The sequence below is a fragment of the Manis pentadactyla genome, chromosome 15 (assembly GCF_030020395.1).
Source record: "Manis pentadactyla isolate mManPen7 chromosome 15, mManPen7.hap1, whole genome shotgun sequence".
In the NCBI taxonomy this organism is placed as follows: Eukaryota; Metazoa; Chordata; class Mammalia; order Pholidota; family Manidae; genus Manis; species Manis pentadactyla.
In genome coordinates this window covers 56,770,747-56,795,492 of record NC_080033.1, presented here as the reverse complement: position 1 = coordinate 56,795,492, position 24,746 = coordinate 56,770,747, and the positions used below count along the sequence as shown (strand labels likewise).

The following is a 24,746-nucleotide window of genomic DNA, read 5'->3' as shown; positions in this document are numbered from 1 at the left end:
TGTCTGCCTCCATCAATGGAGCTAACTGTGAGAATGTATTTCAGAAAGGATGAAATACAAGGTGCTAAGGAGGGAGCAGCAGGGGGATTTAGCCCAGAACATCAAGAAATGGTGAAATGCCTCTTCAGTGAGGCTTGAAAGACAAAAAGAATTTAGTTAGGCTAGAATGAGCAAGATGAAGGCTCCAGGGGATTGAGTAGCAGGTGAAGAGGGAATAACAGAAGTTGCACACCCACATGAACTGTGAGCAAAAAATGGGGCTGGCAAACAACCCACCTCTTAAGGCTTTAAAAGGCACTTTAAGGAGTCTGCACCTTGTTCAAAAGCAAAAGGGAACTGCCAAAGAGTTATGAGGAAATTGTTTGATATATGTTCTGTGTAGCCTTCAACCCAGTAATTCTACTTTAAGGAAATTCCCTAAGGAAATCATTATGATTTGTGCAACAACACTATTACAAGGATGTTTCTAATATTGAGATTGTCTAGAATTACACATTTTTGAAATAACTTAAACATCTTACAATAGGGATTTAGATAAAGAAACCTTTGCTTAATCCATATATGGGAATGCTATCTAGCTGCTAAAGATACTGAAGAAAAAATATTTAATGGCACATAAAGATGTTCATTACATGTCAAATGGAAAATTAGAGTTATATATAGTATAATTCCATTTTTTTGTAAATAAATGTATACACATACACTAGGCACACAAAAGACATTCATTGTAAAATTAATTCCTAAATGTCAATTTACTTTTTCATGTGGGATTATGGGTGATTTAAATGTTAATCTTTTACTTATTTTTTTCTAATTGTTTTACAACAGGTAATTTTTTTTTTATTTAAAAAATTGAAATTAGTTCAACCATTGTGGAAAGCAGTATGGAGATTCCTCAAAAAACTCAAAATAGAAATACCATTTGACCAAGGAATTCCACTCCTAGGAATTTACCCTAAGAATACAGCAGCCCAGTCTGAAAAAGACAGATGCACCCCTATGTTTATCTCAGCACTGTTTACAACAGCCAAGAAATGGAAGCAACCTAGGTGTCCATCAGTAGATGAATGGATAAAGAAGATGTGGTACATATACACAATGGAATATTATTCAGCCATAAGAAAACAAATCCTACCATTTGCAACAACATGGATGGACTAGAGGGTATTACGCTCAGTGAAATAAGCCAGGCGGAAAAAGACAAGTATCAGATAATTTCATTCATCTGTGGAGTATAAGAACAAAGAAAAAAACTGAAGGAACAAAACAGCATCACACTCACAGAACCCAAGAATGGACTAACAGTTACCAAAGGGAAAGGGACTGGGGAGGATGGGTGGGAAGGGAGGGATGGGGGGAGGGAAAGGGGACATTACTATTAGTAGACATAATGTAGGAGGGGGGGCACGGGGAGGGCTGTACAACACAGAAGACAAGTAGTGATTCTACAGCATCTTACTACGCCGATGGACAGAGACTGTAATGGGGTTTGTGGGGGGGACTTGGTGAACGGGGGAGTCTAGTAAACATAATGTTCCTCATGTAATTATAGATTAATGATACCAAAAAAAATTGTATATCTTACATGTCTAGAGATTTCTGGGGTAACTGCCATATTCTATTGCTTGATCTCGATTGGGTTAACCCTGGCCTTTGCTTTCAATTGTTTGTTAAAATGTAAATTTACTAAATTTCCACTATGTATGTTACATTTGACAATTTATTTAATAAGCTGCACGTATATACTTTTCAGTATCTTATACCTAGTCCGGCGTCTCTAGTCCACTGTTCCTTAACTTCGGAGCAAAGTTGACACTAGACTACAAACCCCGGTTGGTTTACCTACACGGAAAGCGTGGACTTTAAGCCCCAGAAGGCATTGCGGCCGGCGCACAGGGACCTACGGAGTCCGAGAAGGGGGCTGTGGGGTCCGCTGTTTTTTCCCTCCCAGAAGCCCGCGGGCGGCTCAGAACGCCGACCGTATCATGGCCGCGGGAGCCGGGACGACAAGCCCCGCTTCCGGCCCGGGCGTCGTGCGTGACCCGGAGGCGTCACAGTCGAGGAAGCGGCCCGGCCGCGAGGGCGGGGAGGGCGCGCGGCGATCGGACGCGATGGCGGGAGGAGGCGGGAGCAGCGACGGCAGCGGGCGGGCGGCAGGCCGGCGGGCGTCCCGCAGCGGCGGGCGGGCTCGGCGGGGGCGCCAAGAGCCTGGGCTGGGGGGCACCGCGGAGCGGGGTGCGGGGGAAGCACGGCTGGAAGAGGCAGTCAATCGCTGGGTGCTCAAGTTCTACTTCCACGAGGCGCTGCGGGCCTTTCGGGGTAGCCGGTACGGGGACTTCAGACAGATCCGGGACATCATGCAGGGTATGGGCCGGGCCGGGGGAAGGAGATCTGTCTGCGGGGTGTGGGGGTCGGGCTGGGGGTCGTCGAGCCAACGATGTCTTCTTTCCCAGCTTTGCTTGTCAGGCCCTTGGGGAAGGAGCATACCGTGTCCCGGCTGCTGCGGGTTATGCAGTGTCTGTCGCGCATTGAAGAAGGGGAAAATTTAGGTATGTCTATTTTTGTGTTCTTCTCTGGACTCAACTTAGGGTTACATTGCTGTTTTCAAACTTACATCCAGAAATGAAGGAATTGGGGTTAAGGTGCGCTCTGTTTCGATCACAGTGGTCTTTTTTCTTCTAGGATGAGTCTATTCTCTGGCTTTAGTTTTTTGCAGTTAAGATTCTCTTGGCTGCTTTTCTATTTCCTCCCACCTGTTTCTTCTTGTTTGTCCCAACTTTGATGCTATCTACAGTGAGTTATGTTAAGGTGGCCATCTTTTCCCCCATCATAGAATGCTTTCCAGAGTATGAGCACATTTCCCCCCTCCCCTGAATTGACTTGACAGCTGTTCAACAAAAACGGTCATCAGTTTCTGGCCGCTTGCATCTGAGGAGGATGTGTGTATCCTGAAGTTTGTGATGCAAATGCACGTGTTAAAAAATAATTTTTACGTGTCTTGAAAATTACAAGATAGTTGCTTCAAATTCAGTGATTTGAATTTGGGCCTTAAACATGTTTATAAGCCTGTAGACAGTAAGTCAGCAAATTAAATGCAAATTTCAACTATATTTGCATGTTTCTTTTAGATAAATGTGTTTTTGGACATAACTTTCTGCTCCTTAGAAAATAGCTTAAAGTGAAAGAAAACTCTGCTCTTTGTCCTAGACTGTTCCTTTGATATGGAAGCTGAGCTCACACCACTGGAATCAGCTATCAATGTGCTGGAGATGATTAAAACGGAATTTACTTTGACAGAGGCAGTGGTCGAATCCAGTAGAAAACTGGTCAAGGAAGCTGTAAGGCTCTATTTTTATTTCTTTTTTCTTTCAACAAAAATCAGAGGTCTTTGAAAATACAGTACTTAGCTTTTCTGTGTGGGGTAGAGGAGAAACAGGGATGAAGAGAAAGCAAGTGAGCACACTCAAACATAGACATAGATAGATGTTCTCTCTTAGGTGACACCTTACCAGCCCAGGCCTGCAAAGAACTGTTAATGGCAGGTGCTCTGTTTTTGGGATTTTGGTGGTTTTCCTTGTGGCCCTTGAAGGAAATGGGTTGGCACTGAATATGGACATTTTGGAGGTTATTACACCATTCAGGAGCATCATGAAAGGGCTGGAAATAACTGGCATAGGGTTTAGTCACCCTTGTTTATAATAAACCAAAGAGAAGAGCTGGGGCCTTGGGAAATCTGAGACCGACTGAGCTTTTTCATGCACATGTCTGTAGAAAGAGAGGCTTAGGGAACATTCCCTTAGAACAAACAGAATCAAAGGTGCTGGGATAATCAGCCAATTAGAAAAACAGTAATGGTAGAAGGCTGCCACAGGCAGAGTTCTTGACAAGAAAAAACTAGTGGAATGTCTAGGAATTTGAGATTGTGACTCCCCATAGCTCTGGTAGCTTCAAGTAGTAAAACTTATTTTTATTTAAAGCATAGAAGTGGCCATGGGAACCAGTCAGAAAAAGCTTTTTCTTCTCCAGTAACCAAGGCTGGGGGTGTGAAAGCAGATGCAGAGGTGGGGGCTGAGGAACAACAGCTCAGCACTGCCTTGGCAGTGGAAAGTAAGGAAACTGGTAAGAAAAGAGCACCCCGTGAAAGGAGGGGATCTCCGGTGGGGTGGGAAGATAAAACCTTGCTTATTAAGGAAGACCTTGTGTCCCTTGACTGTGTGCTGGGTACTCAGGTACCCTGTTAAAATACTAGTGTATGTGAGATGCAGATATTTTATTTATTCAGTTAAGGACCTTTGGGCAGGAATACCTTTGGTCTTGCAAAGAACGCTTAGGTGATTCCAGTTCCAAGGAAGGATAATAACAAGAATAGATTTTTAGTATAGGTTAGTCAGGTTTGTGTTGGGAGGGAAAATGCCAGAAAAGATATATTAGCAAGGGAGTAGAAGTCCATGCCTACGTTCAGCATAGTTGAGAATCTTTTGAATGGGAAAAAATGGTACCAGTTCAGAGTAATTCATGTAACTCCTGCTAAGTAGCTAGCTGACAGACACACGAGGCTATCCTCTGTCTTCTGGCTCCTCTTCTGGACGTCTTTGTGGGCTTTCATCATTCAGGTGCATATCTATTGTTTTACTACTATTTAAATTCATAGATCTTTTGCTTGGAGGTTTCATTAGGAAAAATCTTCTGGCAAGATTTAAATTCCCTTGTATTGGCCATATTCTTATGTTGACTCCTTTCTGCTTTTCCATTTTCCACCAGGTACTAGGATCTCTTGTTTCACTTACTGTATTACTGTTACCTAATTTGTTTAACAAATTACCCTAAAATTTAGCAGCTTAAAACAAATACTATCTGTCAGTTTCCAAGAGTCAGGAATCTGGTAGCAATTTAGCTGAGTGGTTCTGGCTCCAGGTCTCTCGTGAGATTATATATAGTTGGGCTGTCTGCTGGGGTTGCAGTCATCTCAGGACCCAATTGGGACTGAAGAATCTGCTTCCCATGGTTGTTAGCAGGACTCACTTCCTTGCTGGCTGTTGGCTGTAGACTTCAGCTCCTTGGCTCTCCGTAGGGCTGCTTACAACCTGGTAGCTTGCTTCCCCTCAAGCAAGTGATCCAGAAGAGCAAGAGCCCAAGACAGAAGATGCAGTCTTTTATAACTTAAGAACATCATCACTTCTGCCGTATGTTATTGGCCACACAAATCAGATCAACCCTGGATTAGTGTGTGGAATGGGACTATGCAGGAGATGGGGATCAATTACCTTGTTCTACTAGTTATTAAGCGATATTATATCATTTGTCTCTTCAACTTACTTTTTTTAAATTTATCATTTTGATCACATAATCTATTAATAGTCATCTTTCGGAAAATACCACAGGATACCTAGGCCTATAAAGCTTTTTGGTGCATTTTAAGCTTTAATATACACGTTCATGTGTATATATACTTTGAAATACAAGTGTATGGATACACACACACATATATGCACACACTTTGAAATATAAAATTTATCAAGTAAGTTATTTGTTATGTTAGAACCTCTCAATGTATGGTCTAGGGATCTCTGCAGGTTTTCAGGATCCTTTCAGGGGTCAGAACTATGTCTGTCCATAACAATGCCAAAATGTTAGTTAACTTTTTCATTGCACTGACCTTGGCAAAGATGGGTAAAATTGCTGGTGCCTTACACATGTAAGGTAGTGATAAATTGTACTAGTAGTATTGTATTCTTCATTGCTTCATGCTTATAGTTTAAAAAAAATTCGCCAGTTTCAATTAGGAATGTCTTTGATGTTGCAGTGACAATTAATTTTATTACATCTAGATACTTGAGTAAACATCTCTTTCGGTATTTTGTATGACAAAATAGGAAGTTTGCCTAAAGCACTGTGTTATTAAGTTGCATGTTGCTCTAGTTGCTTTTTATGGAACACCATTTTTACTTGAAAGAACTGACAAACTCGATATTCAGATGTGGGTATTTGGCAGGCATTTTCTTGAGAAACAGCAAAGTGAACTTCAGGGAAAACAACTGATAATATTTGTTGCCAGCAAAAAAGTTCAGACTTCCCAGTGAAAATCAGAATTTTGGAAAACTTGTATTCATGTGCTTGATAGCTTCCCAATACTTAGACTTTTCACGTAAGATTGATGGTGGTTTCAACAACTGTGATCAACATTTGGAAGATCTACATAGCTCAGTAAACCGATACATATTTTCCAGATGATCAATACATTATATTACAAAATCATTCATGAGTAAAAGTTCTATTTAAAGTACAAGATAGACTAATAGGTTTTAATGCAACAGGGGACAAAGAAGTCACTTGCCCAAGCTGGGTGTAGAGTCGAAGACGAATATCCACAGTTTTCTGAAGGGCTATTAAAATGCTACTCCCTCTTCCAACTTCCTATCTGTGTGAGGCTGAATTTTTTTAAAACATACTTCAACCAAAACAACATAACACAACAGACTGATGCAGAAGCAGACATGAGGATCCATCTTTCTTCTATTAAACCAGATATTAAGGAGATTTATGAAAATGTACAACTATGCCATCCTTATTAAACTTGTCTTAGAAAATACAGTAGTTTTTCATAAAGATGTTACTTATGTTAACCTATAATGAGTGTTATTTTTTAATGAATTAATAAATGCTTTTAAATTTTCTCAGCTTTATATTTCTAATATGGTAATATAACCCACACAAACAAAAGCTCTTTGAGGTACTTAATAACATTTAAGAATATACAGGAATCCTGAGGTCGAAATGTTTGAGAACTGTTTCTGTAAACTGTTAGTGATATTGAGACTACATTAGTTTTCTCTTCATAACTAAAAGAGAGATTCCTCAGATTTCTGTGGAGAACAGGGGAGAATAACATGTATGGCATATTTGAGGGGAAGCATTTTTTTTGTTGCTTTTTGCTGTGTAGCATTCTCTCCTGCACCTTTAGTAACAATACCTTGATTTTCTTTTGGAGCCTTACCCCATTTGAGGCACTGGTATATCAGACACACTCTTAGAACTTTCATTCTTTAAATGAAAAGCTTTTTGAGCAATCCTGCATCCTATACCAGCTTGTTTTCTTTCTGAGTTTGCTGCTTTAGCCTTTCTTCACTTCTGTGAGTTTTCGTTTTCTCTACCTATGAGGTTTTTGGCATTTTCCCCAAACATAAAACTGACTCTGTTCTATTGAAAATCTGCTTGGAACTTCCTTTTTGTTTAAGTAAGCCAGAGACCACTGCTATTACTTATACCTGAAGAACCTTAATAACTACATAAGAAAAGAAATTATACTTATTTCTGAAAATTCTCAAGTGGAAAACAATGGTTCATCTCTTTAAAAAACAACTTCCTAGGAAATTAATACATAGTTTTAAATAATAAGCTCATAGCACAATCTTCAGAGGCAGACTTTTAGTTTAGATTTTGAAAGCATTCACATTTCCTTTCTTATTTCACAAATTAAATGTAGTAGGATCTGTGTTCCAGTTCTGAGAAAGATAGAGTAACTAAGTGTACTCTTTTTGGTCTCTCTTAATGCAAGTATAAATCCTAGACAGAATGCCTGGAGCAGCTAGCTCTTAGGACTTAAAAATGTAAGTAAGCAAATGGGGAAGAAGACCAGAATCTGAAGGTTTACCAGACTGGTGATGAATAGTTTACCATTTTTTTCCCTCTCTAGCACCACCTACCTGGACCTGAAGGCTCCTAAAACCTGGAACTGCACTCCAGGTGTGAACAGAAAGAACTCCAAGAGAGGCTTTCTCTGATCAGAGGAGCAGGAAGGGGATCTCTTAAGGGTCAGGGAGAGTGGAAGAAATCACAATTTTGTTTTGTTTTTCCTTTTCTCCCTTCTCCTGCCCCAGCACCCAGGCAGCACTACACTGGTGGCAGCAGTGTCCCAGTGATGCCTATAGCTGTAGGGCAGGCACCTAAAACCAAAGGAAGAAAACTCTCCTATTTAGCAGTGGGGCTGTGATCCCTGGAACTTAGAGCAAATTTCATTGCTTTTTAAACTATTTGTCCTGCTGCTTCGCCCTGGATGAAGATGCAATTAAGCATGTAACGGAGTGGGGAAACTCAAGTCCAGGAATGCAAGCTTAGCTCAATATTTGAAAATCAATCAATTTAATCCACTCTGTCTAAAGAAGAAAAAACATATGGTCATATTAATTGATACAAAAGGCATCTAATAAAATTTAACATCATTTCATAATAAAACCCTTAGTAAACGCACTAGAAGGGAACTTCCTCAACCTGATAAAAGGCAGTTACAAAAAAACCTACAACTAACATCTTACTTCATGGTGGTAGATAAAATGCTTTGTCTCCAAGATGCAAAACAAGGCAAGGATGTCTATTTTTACCACTTCCATTTTACATCATACTGGAAGACCTACAAGTGCAGTAAGTCAAGAAAAGGAAATAAAAGGCAACAGATTGGAAAGGAAATAAAACTGCCCCTTCTTGCAGATGAGATGATTATATAGAAAATTCCATGGAATATACTAAAAAAAAGCTATAATAAGTTTGGCAAGACTGCAGGATATACAATCAACACAAAAATTAATATTTCCATATGTTGGCAGTGAGTGGTCTGAACTTATATTACCAAAACAGTGCCCCTTACACTCGTCCCAAAAAAGAAAAGAAAAAGAAATATTTAGGTATACATCTAGCAAAATATAAGCAGGATCTGTATGTGAAAAATACAAAATGCTGATGACAGAAATCAAGACCTAATAAATGGAAAGACATACCATGTTCATGGATTGGAAGACAATATAGTTAAGATGCCAGTTCTCTTCAAATGACCTGCAGACTTACTATAACTCCAATCATAATGTCAACAGGATTTTCTGTAGATAACAGACTGATTCTAATACTTATGGTAAGGCAAAGGAATTAAAATAACCAAACAATTTTGTAGAAGAAGAACAAGTTGAAGAATTCATTACCCAATTTTAAGGATTACTAGTACCCACAACTGTAGACTGGAACAGAAGTAAATTCAGAAATAGGCCCACACAAATAAGACATTGATTTTTGACAAAAATACGAAGGCAATTCAATGGAATAAAGGTATTCAATGGAAAAAGAATAGTCTTCAACAAATGGTATTAAACAACTGATGTCTATATGCAAAAAAACCTTGACCTAATACTCATCATATATAAAAATTAACTCAAAATGGACCATAATCCAAATGTAAAAAGTAAAGCTATAAAACTTGTAGAAGAAAACAGGAAAGAAAATCTTCATGTCCTGGACTAGGGCAAAAAGTTAGATATGAGACTAAAAGCATGAACCATAAGATGAAAAACTGATAAATGACTTCATCAAAATTTAAAACTTTTCTGAGAAAAACAGTGTGAAGGAAATCAAGACAAGCTATACATTGGGAGAAAATACTTGCAAGTCATGTATCTGACAAAGGACTGGTATCTGAAATAAACAAAATAACTCTAAAAAGAAAACAACCCTATTTAAGAAATGGGCAGAAGACTCACCAAAGAGAATATACAGATGGCAGATAAGCACATGAAAAGATGCTCAACATCATTTAGTCAATAGAGAAATACAAATTAAAATCAGTGAGTACTAGGACATACCTATTAGAATGGTTCAAATACCAACACAAATACTAGTTAGGACATGGAGCAAATGGAACTCTCATACATTGCTAATGGCAATGCAAAATGGTATAGCTACTCAGGAAAACAGTTTGGCCATTTCTTATAAAATTACACATATATTTTCCATAAGACCCAGCAGTCCCACTCCTGAGTATTTACCTTAGAGAAATGAAAAGTTAGGTTCACACCAAAACCTGTCCATGAATGTTTTAGCATCTCCCTTCATAGTTACCAAAATTGCAGACAACCCAAATATCTTTCAGTGGGTGAATGAGTAAACAAATTAGTACATCTGTACAATGGAATACTGCTCAGCAACAGGAAAGAAGGAATTATTGATAATGGAACAACATAGATGGATCTCGGAGGCATTATACTGAGGAAAAGAAATCTGCTGCTTGTCGAGGGGTTTATTCCGCTCAGTAATTCCCTGCACACTAACTGGGGTTTATGGTAGAGGGTAACTGTTGGTTTGCCTAGAGGATTGGCCTCAGGCGTTTCCTTAATAGAACTAGCGGAACTCTGTGGTCAGCAAATCACTTTTCTCCCCATAGTATATCCTCCCTCATCTCTCCACATCTGTGTCTAAAAGAACAAAACCAGTTGTTTGGGAGACTGGAATGACTCCTGTCCATTTTGCCTTCTTTAGGAGGCCCTATGCAAATTGGGTAAATGGTCCAAAATCCAGAGGATCAGATTTTGCTGTTATCAGCCATTTTGTAAAAAATCCAATGTAATACTGAAAATCTACTTCCCTGCACACTGAGAGTCTACATTTGTTCATAACGCTTGAACAATAATTATTAGTTTTTAAGTACAGGAATTTGATGTAAAAAAGTTATTGGGTATATAAGACTCAGTTTTACCTTTTAGTAGAGTTTATTTTGATATTTGATATTCTGATTACACCTGTCATTATTACAACAGTTTAAAAAAAAGTTTTTCTCCCTTTTATAGGCTGTCATTATTTGTATCAAAAACAAAGAATTTGAAAAGGCTTCAAAAATTTTGAAAAAACATATGTCCAAGGATCCCACAACTCAGGTAAATTTGATAAATTTTTTGCTCCCATGACTTAAATCCATCTCATTGTTTTCTGTGGGAAAACGGGAAAGGTTCTTTAGTTGGGAATATTATGAGCACCTGCAGCATGCTGGCTCTTATATCCAGGATAACTTACTATTAGCTTGGCTTTTTAAAATTTAATTTTTGTTAGACAAATTTACATAAGTCATTTACTTGCCCATTTCTGTCTGGTTTGGGACAGAACTCTGTGTAAGCAGTCAGCTCCAGGTATTAAGCTATCAAATTTGTAATACTTTCAACTTTATTTACATAAGGCCTGATCCAGACTTGAGAATCTGCCTTGGTGAGGACTTAATGCCTGTATTTTCTGGTGTCAAAAACCCTATTTACACCTTCCTTTTTTTTTCCCTTTTCCCTTATAAATCTAAATTTTAGTTTTTGAAAACTGAATACATGTACATAATACAAAATTCAAAAGGTAAAAAAAGCTTAGTGAAAATTCTCTTGTCTGACTCAGCTATCTCATTCCTCCTCAGAGGCAACCAGTGTTTTTCTTCATTCTTTGAGATATTCTATGTTTATATAAGCAAATAAGTATGTGTGTATTTATATATACAAACATACACATATATCCGTTTTTCCTGTTCTTCCTGTTTACATGTGTGAACATATTGTACACACTAATTTGAACATTTCATAAATTTCTTCTCACTTGATATATCTTGGAGATCATTCTATATTAGCACATAAGGCACTTTTTTTTTAAGTTTAAAAATCCTATGTAATTATGATTAGCACACATAATGTAGGGTGGGGGGCACAGGAAAGGCAGTAAATACAGAGAAGACAAGTAATGACTATAGCATCTTACTACGCTGATGGACAGTGACTGTAATGGGGTATGTGAGGGGGACTTGATAATGGGGGGAGTCTAGTAACCATAATGTTCAAGTAATTGTACATTAATGATACCAAAATTTAAAAATTAAAAAAAAATCCTATGTAAATGTATAAAGGTACTTTAGATCCTAAGTTTTTCATCCATTTTTTAATAGCTGCATGGTAACCCATTGTGGCTGATACATAATTTACTGGCCCATTTTCAGTGGATGCTCCCCTTCCTACATATGTACTAGTGATTTTCATTGACTGCATTCTGAGAGTTCTAATAGTGTTGTCTCAACTCATCATCGTTGAATTTTTGCTGGAGTTCTCCTTTCTCATGTTGCAAATATGGATCCTTTGTGTAGAAGCTGAGAAATGATCTCCTGAACATTATCCGTGAAAAGAACCTGGCTCACCCTGTTATTCAGAACTTTTCCTACGAGACCTTCCAGCAGAAGATGCTACGCTTCCTAGAGAGTCACTTGGATGACGCAGAGCCCTACCTTCTCACGGTGGGCCTTGGCCCTTTTCTTCCATAACCATGATTTGGCCTTGAGGCTGTGCAGGCAATTAGAAAATGACAGCTCTTTTTGGAAGTGAGAGTAAATGTGTAGAAAAGACTGAATTATATGCTATCTTCCTTAATTAGTTAGTTCCTTAAGGAACTATCTTCCTTACTTAAATGTCTTAAGTGTATAGAAGCAGAGATCCTAGCAGAGGCAAATGGAACACAGGTGGTTTCCCTAACCTATTTTTACCTTCTCTACATGTGATTAATCTGTTGTTAAAGTAGGAGAATGTTGACTTACAATTGCTGGTGGTTCCAAAGGAGATGAAATTTGAGTTAAGTTTGGGAGGAAGAGTAGTTGGTAGATGTGTTATGGGATTAACAGGAAAAAGGCATAACTGGAGAAAAGGTGTGACGAGCATGATAAGGCAGAAGAGGCCAAATGAAGACATCTGTAGTTGGAGCAAAGACTAATAAGCATATAGAATGGAAACGGGTGCAAGAGAGCATGTGGAAGAATTAGAATCCAGTCTGTTCTACAAAATGGACCATGATCAGGGAAAATTGAGTGAAAGGTTTTTTTTTTTAAACAAGGATTTTTAAAGTGTTGAAAATACCTTGGCTTGTAACAGTAGATCTGCCAGGCCTATGTTAGGTAGTGTCAATTATCCTAGCAGTCACTTGGCAAATTTCAAGTTACGTATCAAGCAGATAGTTTCGAATATTCAGAGAGCAAATGTCAGCATACTTGAGCCTGGCCTAGGATCCTTTCCTTTGTATCCCAGGTAACTGGAAAATAACCTACCCCTGTTTCTGTGTGAGGATAGAACTCTCAGCTCTTAAGATACCAGTCATTACACAGATACACAGTATCTGAAATGAAAGGATACTGGAATGGTTACAAATGTATAAAACTTCAGTTAGAGGGAGACATGAGCAATTGAAGTTAGAGCAAGATTGGCCTTCTCAGGGTTTTATGTGCTATAAGTAAAGATTTTCAAAGAGTTGTTAATAGGCAAAACAAGTTTGTGGAAATAGAGTCATAAAAAATTCTATATGCAAACTGAAAGACACTAATATAAACATTTGTTATTTTAAGTTTGGGAAAAAAGTATGACTTTTGTACATGATCCCACGGGTGTATTTTAGATTCAGAGACCATATTAGAGATTGGGAGGGTGGAAGATGAGGTACAAAGTAAAATTACATAACCATTTATAGTCCAAAAGGTTAAAGAATTCTTGCAAATGTCAAGATGGTTGATACCACTTAAACTGAGTTCTCTTTTAGTGTAAAAAACTGTGAGCCATTTTTTGAGGAAGGAAAGAGGGAAGAAATTTGAGATTATTCGTGTAAATTCTCTCCCTTTTTATGTCCTCTAGTTTATCCCTAGATTGGATTTGTAAGTGAACATGTTTACATATTGATTATGTTCATGGTGAAAGAAGAAAATTAATGAAATTCTATGGCTTCCTCTTCCTGATGACATTCTTCCTTTCCCAGATGGCCAAAAAAGCTTTGAAATCTGAGTCTGCTGCCTCAGCTACAGTGAAAGAAGAAAAACAGCCAGCACCAGAGCCTGTGGAAAAGCCACTTAGGGAACCTGCAAGGTGAGAGTCCCTTTGTGATGTTCTTTTGTGATCTTGGACAGAACACTGGGGTGGGCTGTTGGAAGCATAGTCTCCTTAGAGCAGGTTCAGTTAGTTCCTCCTGGTGATTAAAATCCCCACTAATATGATACTGGGTTACTCTTACATGGCACTGTGTGAGTTATAGAGCACACCCTGGGAAAATGAGAATGCTAAAGACAGGATGTCAGATGCCTGACAGAAGGTCCTGACTGGCTATTCCTCAGAGGTTCTCTCCTTTCTCTCTCTCCTTGCCTGGCCTGGCCTGTGTGTACTCAGTACATCCTTGTCCTGATCTCTTAATACACTGTTGAGACTTGAGAGTCAGATTGTCAAGAGCATTTGCTAAAGCAGGACTCACAAGTTTGGATGCCTTTGGGGGCCCAGTAGGAAATGTAAAGGAGCAAAGTGGGTGTAGGCGAATACAGTTGAGAGCATGGGACTGTGAACCAGGAAGGGTGTGCTTCTCAGCTTTGTCTGACTGTTGCTATGTCCAGGGATTCCAAAACTTCTGTTCAGATTTTTGTGTGAGATGTCCAAATTTTTTGAGATTTCCTGATTTTTGATGTTGTCAGTTAACCCAATTAAAAACAACAACTTGTCTACGTTACACAACAAGACACATCTGCCAGCTGGAGTTGGCCTGCAGGCTGCCAGTTTGCCCTCTCTTTAAACAGTTTTTACTTAAAGCATACTAGCTTTTCCAAATGATAGATAAACTTAACATTATTTTGAAAAGGTGGTTTCTCATTGCTCTAAGACAGTGTGGCACAGTTCTTACTCTGAGAATTCTGAAGGTCCCATTTCTAAGTGTGCTGTAGGAGAAAGGGGACAGAATGGAGACCAGTCTTTTCCTCCTTCCACATGAGGGTTGGACTGGGACAGCTGGAAGAAGAGTTCAGACTTCAAGGTGAGATTGCAGGATCATCAGCTGTCCAGATGGACTCGTTGTTCTTGGGCACTTGCATAGAGGAAAGCATCGCTTTAGTCCGTGCTCACTAAATGCGTTAGACAGCACACAGGCTAAAGAGTCTCAAGGAGGGATCACTGGCACTAGTTCCTTTAGGATTCTCGTACTTGGAGTTCAAACTCCATAGTTCAACTTATATATCATTTTTAAAGGCTGTACTTAAACTTATACAGACTTACCTCAGAATAAATATAGTAAAACTGTCACAATGAGTCAAATGAATTATTTGGTTTCCCAGTGCATATAAAAGTACATTTATATGTATTGTAGTCTGTTAGGTGTGCAACTGCATTATACCTAAAAAAAACAACGTATATACCTTAATCAAAAAATATTTTATTGCTCAAAAATGCTAACCCTCATTGAGCTTTCAGCAATTCATAACCACTGATCACAGATCATCATAACAAATGTGATAATGGGAAAACTTTAAATACTGCAAGAATCACCAAAGTGTGACATTCACAGTGAGCAGCATTGTTGGCAGAATCGTGCTCAAAGATGCTCAACACAGGGTTGCTAGCAACCTTCAGTTTGTAAAATGAACCGTGTCTGTGAAGTACAATAGAACAAAGTATGCCCACAGGTGGACGCTTTTATAAATAAAGGTATCGAGCAACCGCTTTGTTTTTTCTTTTAAGTGAAGGGTCCTCACCTTGAGGAGTCCTCTGTTTAATTTGAAGCTTCACACTTTGAAAAAGTTGTGGCTGTTTGGATGAGCATCAACAAATGGGGAAACTGCTGTTTGTTTGTTTGTTTGCTGTATTTGTAGGCAGCTACGGAATACTCCAACCACCATTGGAATTATGACTCTGAAAGCAGCTTTCAAGACTCTGTCCAGTGCACAAGATTCTGAAGCAGCCTTCTCAAAACTGGACCAGAAAGATCTGGTACTTCCTAAACAAGCATCCCCATCATCACCAGCCCTCAGAAATAAGAGACCAAGAAAAGATGAAAATGAAAGTTCAGCCCTTGCTGAGGGTGAGGGTGGCTCAGAACTGCAGCCGAAGAACAAGCACATGACAATAAGCAGATTGGTTTTGGAGGAGGACAGCCAGAGTATGGAGCCAAGTGAAGGCTTCGACTCCTCCCAGGAAGTTGTTCCAGCTTCACCATCCAAGGCCACCGTTGTCAACCATCCCCTCCCTGGGGAGAAAAATCCCAAGTATGAAGACCTTCTTTGTAGCAGTTTTGGGGCTGGTTGGTGGTCCTGGTTGGGCCTGGTGTTACTTCCATGAAGGAGGTAACTTTCAGCTAAGTTACCCACCACCAAGGCTTGCTGGGACTGCTAGGATGTGACTTGGGAGTGGGGAGTGACCACATAGCCATCCTTGCCAGATTGGACGCCCCAAACATGGGCTTCCAGGCATTGCATTAGGGTATGAGTGAGGATGGGAGGGTTTCAGAGTCTCCTACTCATCACTCTTTCAGTTTTAGCAAACTTGAGTGCCTTGACTACTAAGTGTTAGTCTTGTTTGTTACAAGAAGTTTGTTTAAATCGGGCCACATTATACTTTGATCTTGAAAAAAGATTTATGAATATTTATAGTTTTGCACCTTCTATGAACACTTGAGACTTGGCAGATTCAGTAAATTCTAATTTCCACATTCTGCTAGGTTCTGTGGGACAGTGGTTAGAATGCTTTCATTTTGCTCCCCATCATCACCCTCAGCCTGACTTTTGCTATCCTCTGTGCCCTCTTGTGGATCCTTCGTCCAGGCAAAATGGTCTGCTTGCTATCTCTGGAGCAGGTTTGTCTCTACTGCTGGTATTCTTCTTGTTTCTTCTCCTGCCCACAGTAGACTGTCATCCCTCCATCACTGCTTGTCAAAATCCCATCTGTCCTTCAAAGGGAAGAGAAGCTGATGATGACAGAGTACTTCCTGTGGGCCACTTTGATCTTACTGAATCTCTACAATCCTCACTCTGGGTTATATATTCACCCCACTTTATAGATGAGGAAGGTTCAGAAAAGTTACTGACTTGCCTGAGGTCACACAGCTGAAAAGTGGCCAAGTTGGGCATTGGGATTTTTAATCCCATCAGCCTTGACACAAAGCCTGTGGCCTGCACACCACATACACCAACCTACCTCTTAAAATTTTGCCTCCATGAATCTCCCATGGTCATCCTGCTACCATCTCTACTACTGTTTTGTGTTGTAGCTATTTGGGGATCTGTGCTCTGGCATGCATGTGCTAGGTGTCCCGAGGGGCTGTGGCATCTGAGAAGTGACTCACACTCGGGCACAGATCTGCACTGTATACACTACTCCCTGCATTTGGAAGTGAACGAGTCACTGGCTGGGTAAGCAGGTGCAGCTTAACACACTGTAACCCTCACTTTGCCTGATCTCCTTTGCTCTTCCCAGCAGTTCTGTGAAGTGTAGGTATTGCTCCCATGAACAGATGAGGGAACGAGAGGTACATGATTACAGTGTTTTTTTTTTTTTTGGTATTATTAATCTACAATTACATGAGGAACATTATGTTTACTAGGTTCCTCCCTTCACCAAGTTACAGTGGTTTTTAAATGGGAGGATTCGTGAAGCTTTCAGACATATCCACTTTTCATGGGTCAAGGGTATGAAGTATTATGGGAACTTAAGCAGAAGTTGGCAAACTATAGCACCTGGGCCAAACCCACCTGCTGCCTGTTTTTTGTAAATAAAGTTTTATTCATACACAGCTACACCCATCATTTATGTATTGCCTTGGCTGCTTTTGATGCTACAGTGAGTTGAGTAATTGGAACAGAGACAGTGAGGCCTAAAAACTGAAGGTACCCTCTGGCCCTTTACAGAAAAAGGGGATTCTACAACTCTGGCTCTAAAGGAAATGCCTGTGAGGTGCCCTGGGAGGTCCAGGAAGAAGAACTGAGCCTGCTGGGCAGAGCTGTGGGTGGAACAAACCTTGCAGAGGAGCACTGAGCTGGCCTTGAAGGATGAGTAGGAGGCCATCACAAATACTGGGAGGTTGTAGGCAACAGGAACCCCTTGCATAAAATCATGAGAAAGCCTGGTGTGCTCCACAAGATGACATGTACAGCAGGAGAATAAAATGCACAGAGAGGATGAAGGGAGAAAAGTCTGATGGGTAGGTGAACCGACCAGATCTTGAGTTCCTGTTGTATTTTGTCAGGCAGAGGTTCTCAAACTGGCCTTCATATCACAATTACCTATGGAATGTTTTACAAAGTAGTTATCCGACACTGCTCCTTGCTGAGGAACCGACGCTGCACGGCCGCGTACCTGTATGACCGGCTGCTGCGTATTAGGGCCCTCGGGTGGGAGTGTGGCAGCGTCCTGCCAAACGCTGTGCGGTCGCACATGTCTGCTGAAGAAGTGAGTGAGCTGCTGCTCAGTGTATGGCTTGGGAAATGCTGGGCCTCTGGCACTGTTCTGTGATAGTGTTTGTGGCGTTTTTCTTTGTTTTTTACTTCTGTTTTTGGTAGTTTTTGGTCTGTATATATTTAATATAAACTTATGAGAGTAGCAGGAGTAATTTTAAGTGCTATAAGGAAAGCTTTCTTAGTACCTAACAAAATAATGGGTCCCATTATGTTACTTACTAGTATATTCATCAGGATTAAAAACTGGCATTACTGTTAAAAAAAAAAAACCTCAATTTTTTTCCACTTTGTCTTAAGCAAATTAATTATTCTCAGAAATAACTTTTTTGGGGATATGATCCAATTTAAAAACTGGAGTAAATAGTCTACCATTTGTCTCAGCTACTTAGGTAATTTCATAGGAAACTCTTGAAATCCAAAAAAATTTGGATTAGACTACTAATTAGAAGGGGTAAGGGAATGCTCTAATCTGTTTCCAAATGTGCCCCACATAATTATAATACCACTGATCTGAAGGCCTGATGAGGTGTCAGTGAGGGCTTCTGAACAGGTAATAAGAGAAAGGAGAGAAGGAGGGGGGCTGGCGACTGCTGCCAGCTGAGCAGTCAGGACCTGGGGGGGCTGGGCCAGTGGACTTGGGAAGAAGGTAGGACTGTGGTATAGCACCTGGAGGGCAGGACCTTGACTTCTCAGTTTTTATATCCTTCACGGCACAGCATTTGGTGCAGACTTATTAGATATTTATTAACCGAACAATAATTCTTGGTTCTTGCAATTTAAAGGGGTCATACCCAAAACTTCTACAAAAGACCATCTAATGGTGGGCCACTTGTGTCTCTGTTGCATATTCTTTTTTGTTTTGTATTTTTTATAACCCTTTGAAAATGTAAAAACCATTCTTAGCTCAAGGAGTGTACCAGTATCCACAAGCTGTAGTTTGCCAACTCCTCTAGATCATCCCACCCTTCTAGAACCATCCTTCCCCATCAGACTATTCATTGCTCATCAAATTTTAACTTCACCAATGAGGAGTGCAAGGACCAGGAAGTGATCTGACTTGCCCAGGACTGCATAGCCACTAAACAGTTAAGATGGAGACCCAGATTCCAGCCCCTTCACGTGAGAAGTTAGTACGAGAACATTTGTACACAAAATAAATGCTGAGTTTAGAGGAGGAACAGGAGGTTATCAAAGTGATCCGTGAAGATTGCACAAAGAGTGAACAGCTACTCCAGTGAAAATGAAGAACCCAGAGGCTAAAAACCAGTTTTATCCCATCACTGGATAAAACTTAAACTGTGATCCTGCCCATAATTTACAAATAGTAAATAACACAGCTACTATCCTGAGAAGGAAAAACTCAATTTTTTTTCACTTTGTCTTAAGCAAATTAATCTCAGAAATAACTTTTTTGGGGATATGACCCAATTTAAAAACTGAAGTAAATAGTCTACCGTTTGTCTCAGCTACTTAGGTAATTTCATAGGAAACTCTTGAAATCCAAAAAAATTTTTTCAAGTCTATGTGCTAAGGAGGTTGCTTTCATTACCCATTTGCAAAATGCCAAGACGCCTTAAAATAAATTTCTTTTTATGGGGAGGAGACAGGTTTGTCTCTATAATCTTGGTCAAATTTTACACATCATTTTGATCTATATAAATTCTTCAAAACTTCATTCAGCTACTTTGGATGTTTGCTTTGTGAAAGATGTTATAATTCTGAGATCAGATCTGTGCTGTTTTCTGTTCCCAGGGCAGCTGTATTACTGGTGAAGTAAAGTTGATTAGAAAAGACCGACCAGATTTTCATTTACCTAATAATTTAGGTTTTGGATTATTTTTCAGCTTTGGGACTTTTTTGGTTCACCCAAGTACTTAACATTTCATGTTCACAAGGATTCTTGTTTGCATAGTATGCTAATCTTTGCTGGTAGTATTCCTTTGCAGCTCTTTGATAATCCTGTTGTTATTTAGCTAATATTTCTCTAGCTTGTTAGGGTGTGTGTTATTGTGCTTGGTGTTTAAAGTAGACAAACCTTCAAGGTGCTTATGGTTAGGGGTACACTGTGAAAGGCGTTTAGTACAGTGGGCAGTACCACAAGAGCAGAGGACTGGGCTTTGTGTGTGTGTTGGCTGTTGGCAGTCAGGGCAGGCTTTACTGAGAAATGATGGCCTTGAAGATGGGTATGGGTAGGATTTCACTTGGCAGGGAAGGGAATCCCAAGCAGAAGGAACTGAACTGTAAATAGAAAGGCAGAAGAGTACAGAGCTTACAGGAGGAAGGCAGAGCAGAGGGCATGGCTCTGCTGTTTGTGCTAGTGAGGGTCAGGGGGGAGGCACTGGTGGTGAGAAATTGACTGGAGCCAAAATGGATGATCCTGATTCCCTCACAGGTGTCACTGTTTAGGCAGTGAGATGCTATCATGGAATAGAGGAGGAAGATGACAATTTTAGGACAGTCGTTCAGATGGCTTTGGAAGGGGAAGGGGCCTGGGGCAGAGGCTCCAGTTAAGAGGCTAGTGTAATACTGGTCAAAGGTACCATGGGTTTGGACTCAGGGAATGAAGAACAGTCGAGAGAAAGGAATTGGGCAGGTTGGTGAAGGAGAGGGAGGAGTTTGCACCTTCTAGGCTATAAGAATGATGAGACCTTTGAAAGAGCCAAAACCAAACCAAACAAAGAAACCAGGAAAATTAACAGATTTTGAGGGGGATTCAGTTCTGAGTTTGAGGGATGATGTGCAGCCTGGGGATGTTGACATGGAGATGCCTGTCCAGGCCAGGATTTGGGAATTGTGTGTAGGCGGATCTCGAATGTGGTCACAACAGGAGGAGGAGTACACAGCCATGAGTGAGCCAGCAAGAGACGGCATGACCCTGGATCAGTCTGTTCACATCCTGTCCTCTTGTTGATCTCCCCTCAGATTACCCAAAGGCAAGTGGAACAGCCCTAATGGGGTTGAAGAAAAAGAAACTTGGGTGGAAGAGGATGAGCTGTTTCAAGTTCAGGGTAAGCTAGGAGATTCTCCTTGGTCTCTCCTTGGTATTTGCTGAAGTGTAGATGCATGTTACTTTCAAAACAATGTTCCAGAAACTGCTTGTCTCCACACTAGAAAAGGTTTATTAAGTTCCTCATTGTGATTCATAAGGAATAAGTTTTATGCTCTTTCCCATTAAACAATGGAGACTGTCAAAGCAGCACTTTCTATTTAAAGAAAATTGCTGGGTTTGTTTGACTAAATTCTGTATTTCATTGCAGCTGATGTTCTTCCAAGTCTTTTCATTAGAAAAGGTAGAAGTGGTCATTCTCTGCATTTCTTAAGTAAAAAAATATCTCTGACCAGTTTCTCTATATAAATGTTTTTTCTAAGAAGAGGAACTTTACTTTTCTGTAATTAATACTAAATTTCATAACATTTGCATTAGATATCTAAATGCTAAACCTTGATCTTGGAGATTCTAAAGATATCTGTAACACCACAATGGTAATCCTTTGCCAGTCCCAAAGATGTGACCTTAAAAAGTACCTTCATTAGCAAAAACATAGTTGGAAAGATGAAGATCACACAGAAAATGGGGAAGTAACAGAAAATCAATAAAAGTGGTATTAGATATTTTTAAAGAACAGAATAGAAAAGTTCTAGAAAACATCTACTTCAAATGCAGTCCAGATTTGCCAGCTTTAGAAAACTGCTTCCACTACAGTATGAAATACTTCATAATTTAAAAATAAATAATATGCCCCCAGAAGTACCCCTTTTCCTGAGCGACTTCCTCCACTGTTTGGGAAGCATGCCAGGACAGTAGCATATGCTGAGGTAGATACTGTAGCAATTTCAGGTTTATGCAACTTTGCCTTTTCTTGCAGCTTTTTAACTGGATCTTCTTGGCTTGAAATGGCACGTCTTTTATACTTGTATACAGTCCTATAACCCTCTAGCCCCTTAAGACATGATCTTGATGCATGTTTTTTGAGACCTGCTCTCTTTGTATATGGTGAGTGGAGTTAGAGCACATCTCACATGGTCTGTAGGAGTGGGAAGTAATAATTATTACCCTGGTCTTTTAAGGAATTGAACCAAATTTTACTTTTATAAAATGACAGGGATTTGAAAATTCTGGCAAAACTGTTGTTTCAAAGCAATGTTTAATAGCAAGGGGTTATAAAGAAGAAATTTTACATATATAGTGTTTGTGTAAGTATATATACATACTTACAAATATATGTGTATGTGTGTATGTATATATGTTAGGGGTTTTAAATACCACAGTCACTCAGTAATTTTAGAAAATCATGTTTTACTAAGCCCGAAATTCATCACTAACCAACATTTACTGAATGCCTGTTTGTAAAGTCCTTGCTTTGTATAGACTAATGGGCTGAAATGACTGATATCTTGCAAAGAAAGAACAAAAACAAATTATCCTTCAGTGATGTCCTGTCATGTCTCAAAAAGTTTGTGAAATTTGAATCAGGTTTTCCCTTTAGGGACATTTGATGTCTTTTTCTTGTGGTTTGTGTAGAGAAAGTTGAACTGTAAAATGAGTCTACCTTAACTGTCTTCCAGCAGCACCAGATGAAGAGAGTACAACAAATATATCAAGAAAGCAGGTAATTAAAAATTCTCTTTTCTGATATTTTCTGGTTGTTTGGGTAGAACAGAGGTTAAATAAGTTCTTACTTCTCATCATAGACTATACTTGCACCTGGTAAAAATATTTTTTGCAATTTTCAGATAACTCTGTTTCAATTCAAACTAAGCATCAAGTCATTGTTATTCTCTGGGAGAAAAATCTAGGAGTACAGAAGCTCAACACATTTTCCTGACCATGAACAGCACACATTTGAAACTTTGAATGCTAATTAGTTGAAGATGAAATGGCAGGAAACTGAAAATTATTAAATGTCCAAATCTGGTGTTAATTCATCTGTGTAATGTTTTAAAAATATAAACCCTTCCTTCCTTTGGGTTCAGATTATTCTGCTGGGTCCCTTGAGTTTACCTCTTCACTCTATGAAATTATAAGTGTAGAGACAGGTTGTGATAAATCTTTTGGTTTCTTTTGCAGAAGTGGACCGTAGAAGAAAGTGAGTGGGTCAAGGCTGGAGTGCAGAAATATGGGGAAGGAAACTGGGCTGCCATTTCTAAAAATTACCCGTTTGTTAACCGAACAGCTGTGATGATTAAGGATCGCTGGCGGACCATGAAAAGACTTGGCATCAACTGAAACAGGCTCTCATTTCCACAGAATTCACAGGAGCATGGTTCCTAATAATAGTCCCTGATAGTCTGCTGTTTCTTTCAGAAGCTGGGCTGGGATGAAAATTTGGGGCATCCTCCTCCGACGTGGGGGAGGCCCCAGTTCCACTCCATCACTGTAGGAGATCATGGAGCTGAGAAAGCCAAGTCCACCCATGGTCTTGGCAGGGATGACAGGCACATAGCTTGTACAGTGCCAGAATATCATTAGTATTTCCCTTCTTTAGTGGTTTGCTTGAATTTAAATCCCCAGTAATCAGTAGAACCTTCTCCTAGAAAATGGTGGAGTCTGTTAGGAGCCACTTATGACTCCATGACCTGTTAAAACCAGCAACACGAACATTATTTGGAGTGAACTTGTTCCTGGTGAAGCTTTGGCCTTCTGATACAAATGCAGAGGAACTTCATGTCATGAGCCCAGGCTGATGAGAGACCTTTAGAAACTGTCTAGCCGGTCGTGACGCCGACACCTCGCCCCGACTGCCTTGGCATCTGCTCTTGATTGCTGGGCTGTGTAGGCAGGTTTAACCTCCACTACTTATGTGGTTGAACCAGTGTGTTTTTTAGTGAAATGGTGATTATAGATAAGCTTAGCCCCTCCCCATACTCTCTTCTCAGTTCCCTGCCTTATGCTGGACTTTTAAAGCTTAAAAAAATCCTGATTGAATATAAATACCTAATTCCATTCTTTGTGAAATGGTTGCTTCTGCCTAATTTCCCAATTGTGCTGTGTTAATGTCTTGCACTGAAATTCAACATTCCCTTTTCCTTTTGTACTGTGTTGTGCTTGCTGTCTCTCCTGGACATCCTTAAAGACTGTCTTTTTAGCAAAAAAAAAAAAAAGGAAAAAAAAATTTCAGTAAAGTGTTTTCTGTAATCTTTTTTTAAAATATGAGAACTATGTCCATAACTTGTAGCTTTCTTCATTAAAGTCTTGCTTCTCTCAAGTTTAAGTAGCTGTTTAATTGCAGCAAAGAATGTATGAATAGATGGAGACAGCCAAATGTTGAACGAGCTTTGAACTATGTTAAGCTGATGTCAAACTATGGATATTCTAATTCTCAGAAGCTATGTTAAACAGAGATGTGAAAGTTTCCTTTTAATTTGTCCATTTCTTCATAGAACATTTTTCCAGGGACAAAAGGATTTCCCCTTTCTCACTTCTGAGTGAAAGGCAAGGTGTTAAGAAATACCAAAGGTTTAAAATTCATCCTGTAGTTACCATTTGGAAACTTTGTGTATGGCATTATTACCTATTAACTGCATGTTTTGGGGTTTGGTACTACCAATTTTTCTTCAATCAGTTAATCCCAAATGCAACTACCCCAAGAAGGTGAGGACTTGATCTCCTCTTGATCTGGCTGTACTAGTTGTGGTCTCCCTCCAAAAGGGATTAGGATCCACATCCTTACCTTAGATGGTGCTGTCTGGCAGAAGAGTGACATCGTGATACATTTAGAGAAGCAAATTA

The 24,746-nt window shown here is 39.7% G+C and overlaps 2 protein-coding genes across 7 annotated transcripts in view; one reads left to right on the top strand and one right to left on the bottom strand.

Moving 5' to 3' along the window:
* NIP7 (nucleolar pre-rRNA processing protein NIP7) overlaps positions 1 to 24,746 on the bottom strand; it is a 58,522-nt gene that overhangs the window by 24,382 nt on the left and 9,394 nt on the right. The gene's annotated exons all lie outside the window — the stretch shown is intronic.
* TERF2 (telomeric repeat binding factor 2) lies at positions 1,942 to 24,222 on the top strand. 4 transcript variants are annotated; one of them, XM_036897732.2, is made up of 10 exons: positions 1,953 to 2,364; positions 2,454 to 2,549; positions 3,208 to 3,338; positions 10,605 to 10,691; positions 11,924 to 12,070; positions 13,570 to 13,676; positions 15,437 to 15,829; positions 20,939 to 21,024; positions 22,586 to 22,626; positions 23,085 to 24,222. In XM_036897732.2, the coding sequence occupies exons 1-10, from the start codon at positions 1,986 to 1,988 to the stop codon at positions 23,241 to 23,243; spliced, it is 1,626 nt and encodes a 541-aa protein (XP_036753627.1). In that variant the 5' UTR covers positions 1,953 to 1,985; the 3' UTR covers positions 23,244 to 24,222. The 4 variants fall into 4 exon arrangements, with proteins under 4 accessions (XP_036753630.1, XP_036753629.1, XP_036753627.1 ...); XM_036897731.2 differs by having other exon boundaries at positions 1,956 to 2,364; positions 22,583 to 22,626; XM_036897735.2 differs by lacking the exon at positions 15,437 to 15,829 and having other exon boundaries at positions 1,942 to 2,364.

Bases quoted from the DNA above. Each gene is read 5' to 3' on its own strand.
- TERF2 (XM_036897731.2), top strand. From the start codon at position 1,986: ATGGCCGCGGGAGCCGGGACGACAAGCCCCGCTTCCGGCCCGGGCGTC. The intron at 12,071-13,569 runs GTGGGCCTTGGC...TTCCTTTCCCAG, and splicing joins CAGAGCCCTACCTTCTCACG to ATGGCCAAAAAAGCTTTGAA. The intron at 21,025-22,582 runs GTAAGCTAGGAG...ACTGTCTTCCAG, and splicing joins TGAGCTGTTTCAAGTTCAGG to CAGCACCAGATGAAGAGAGT.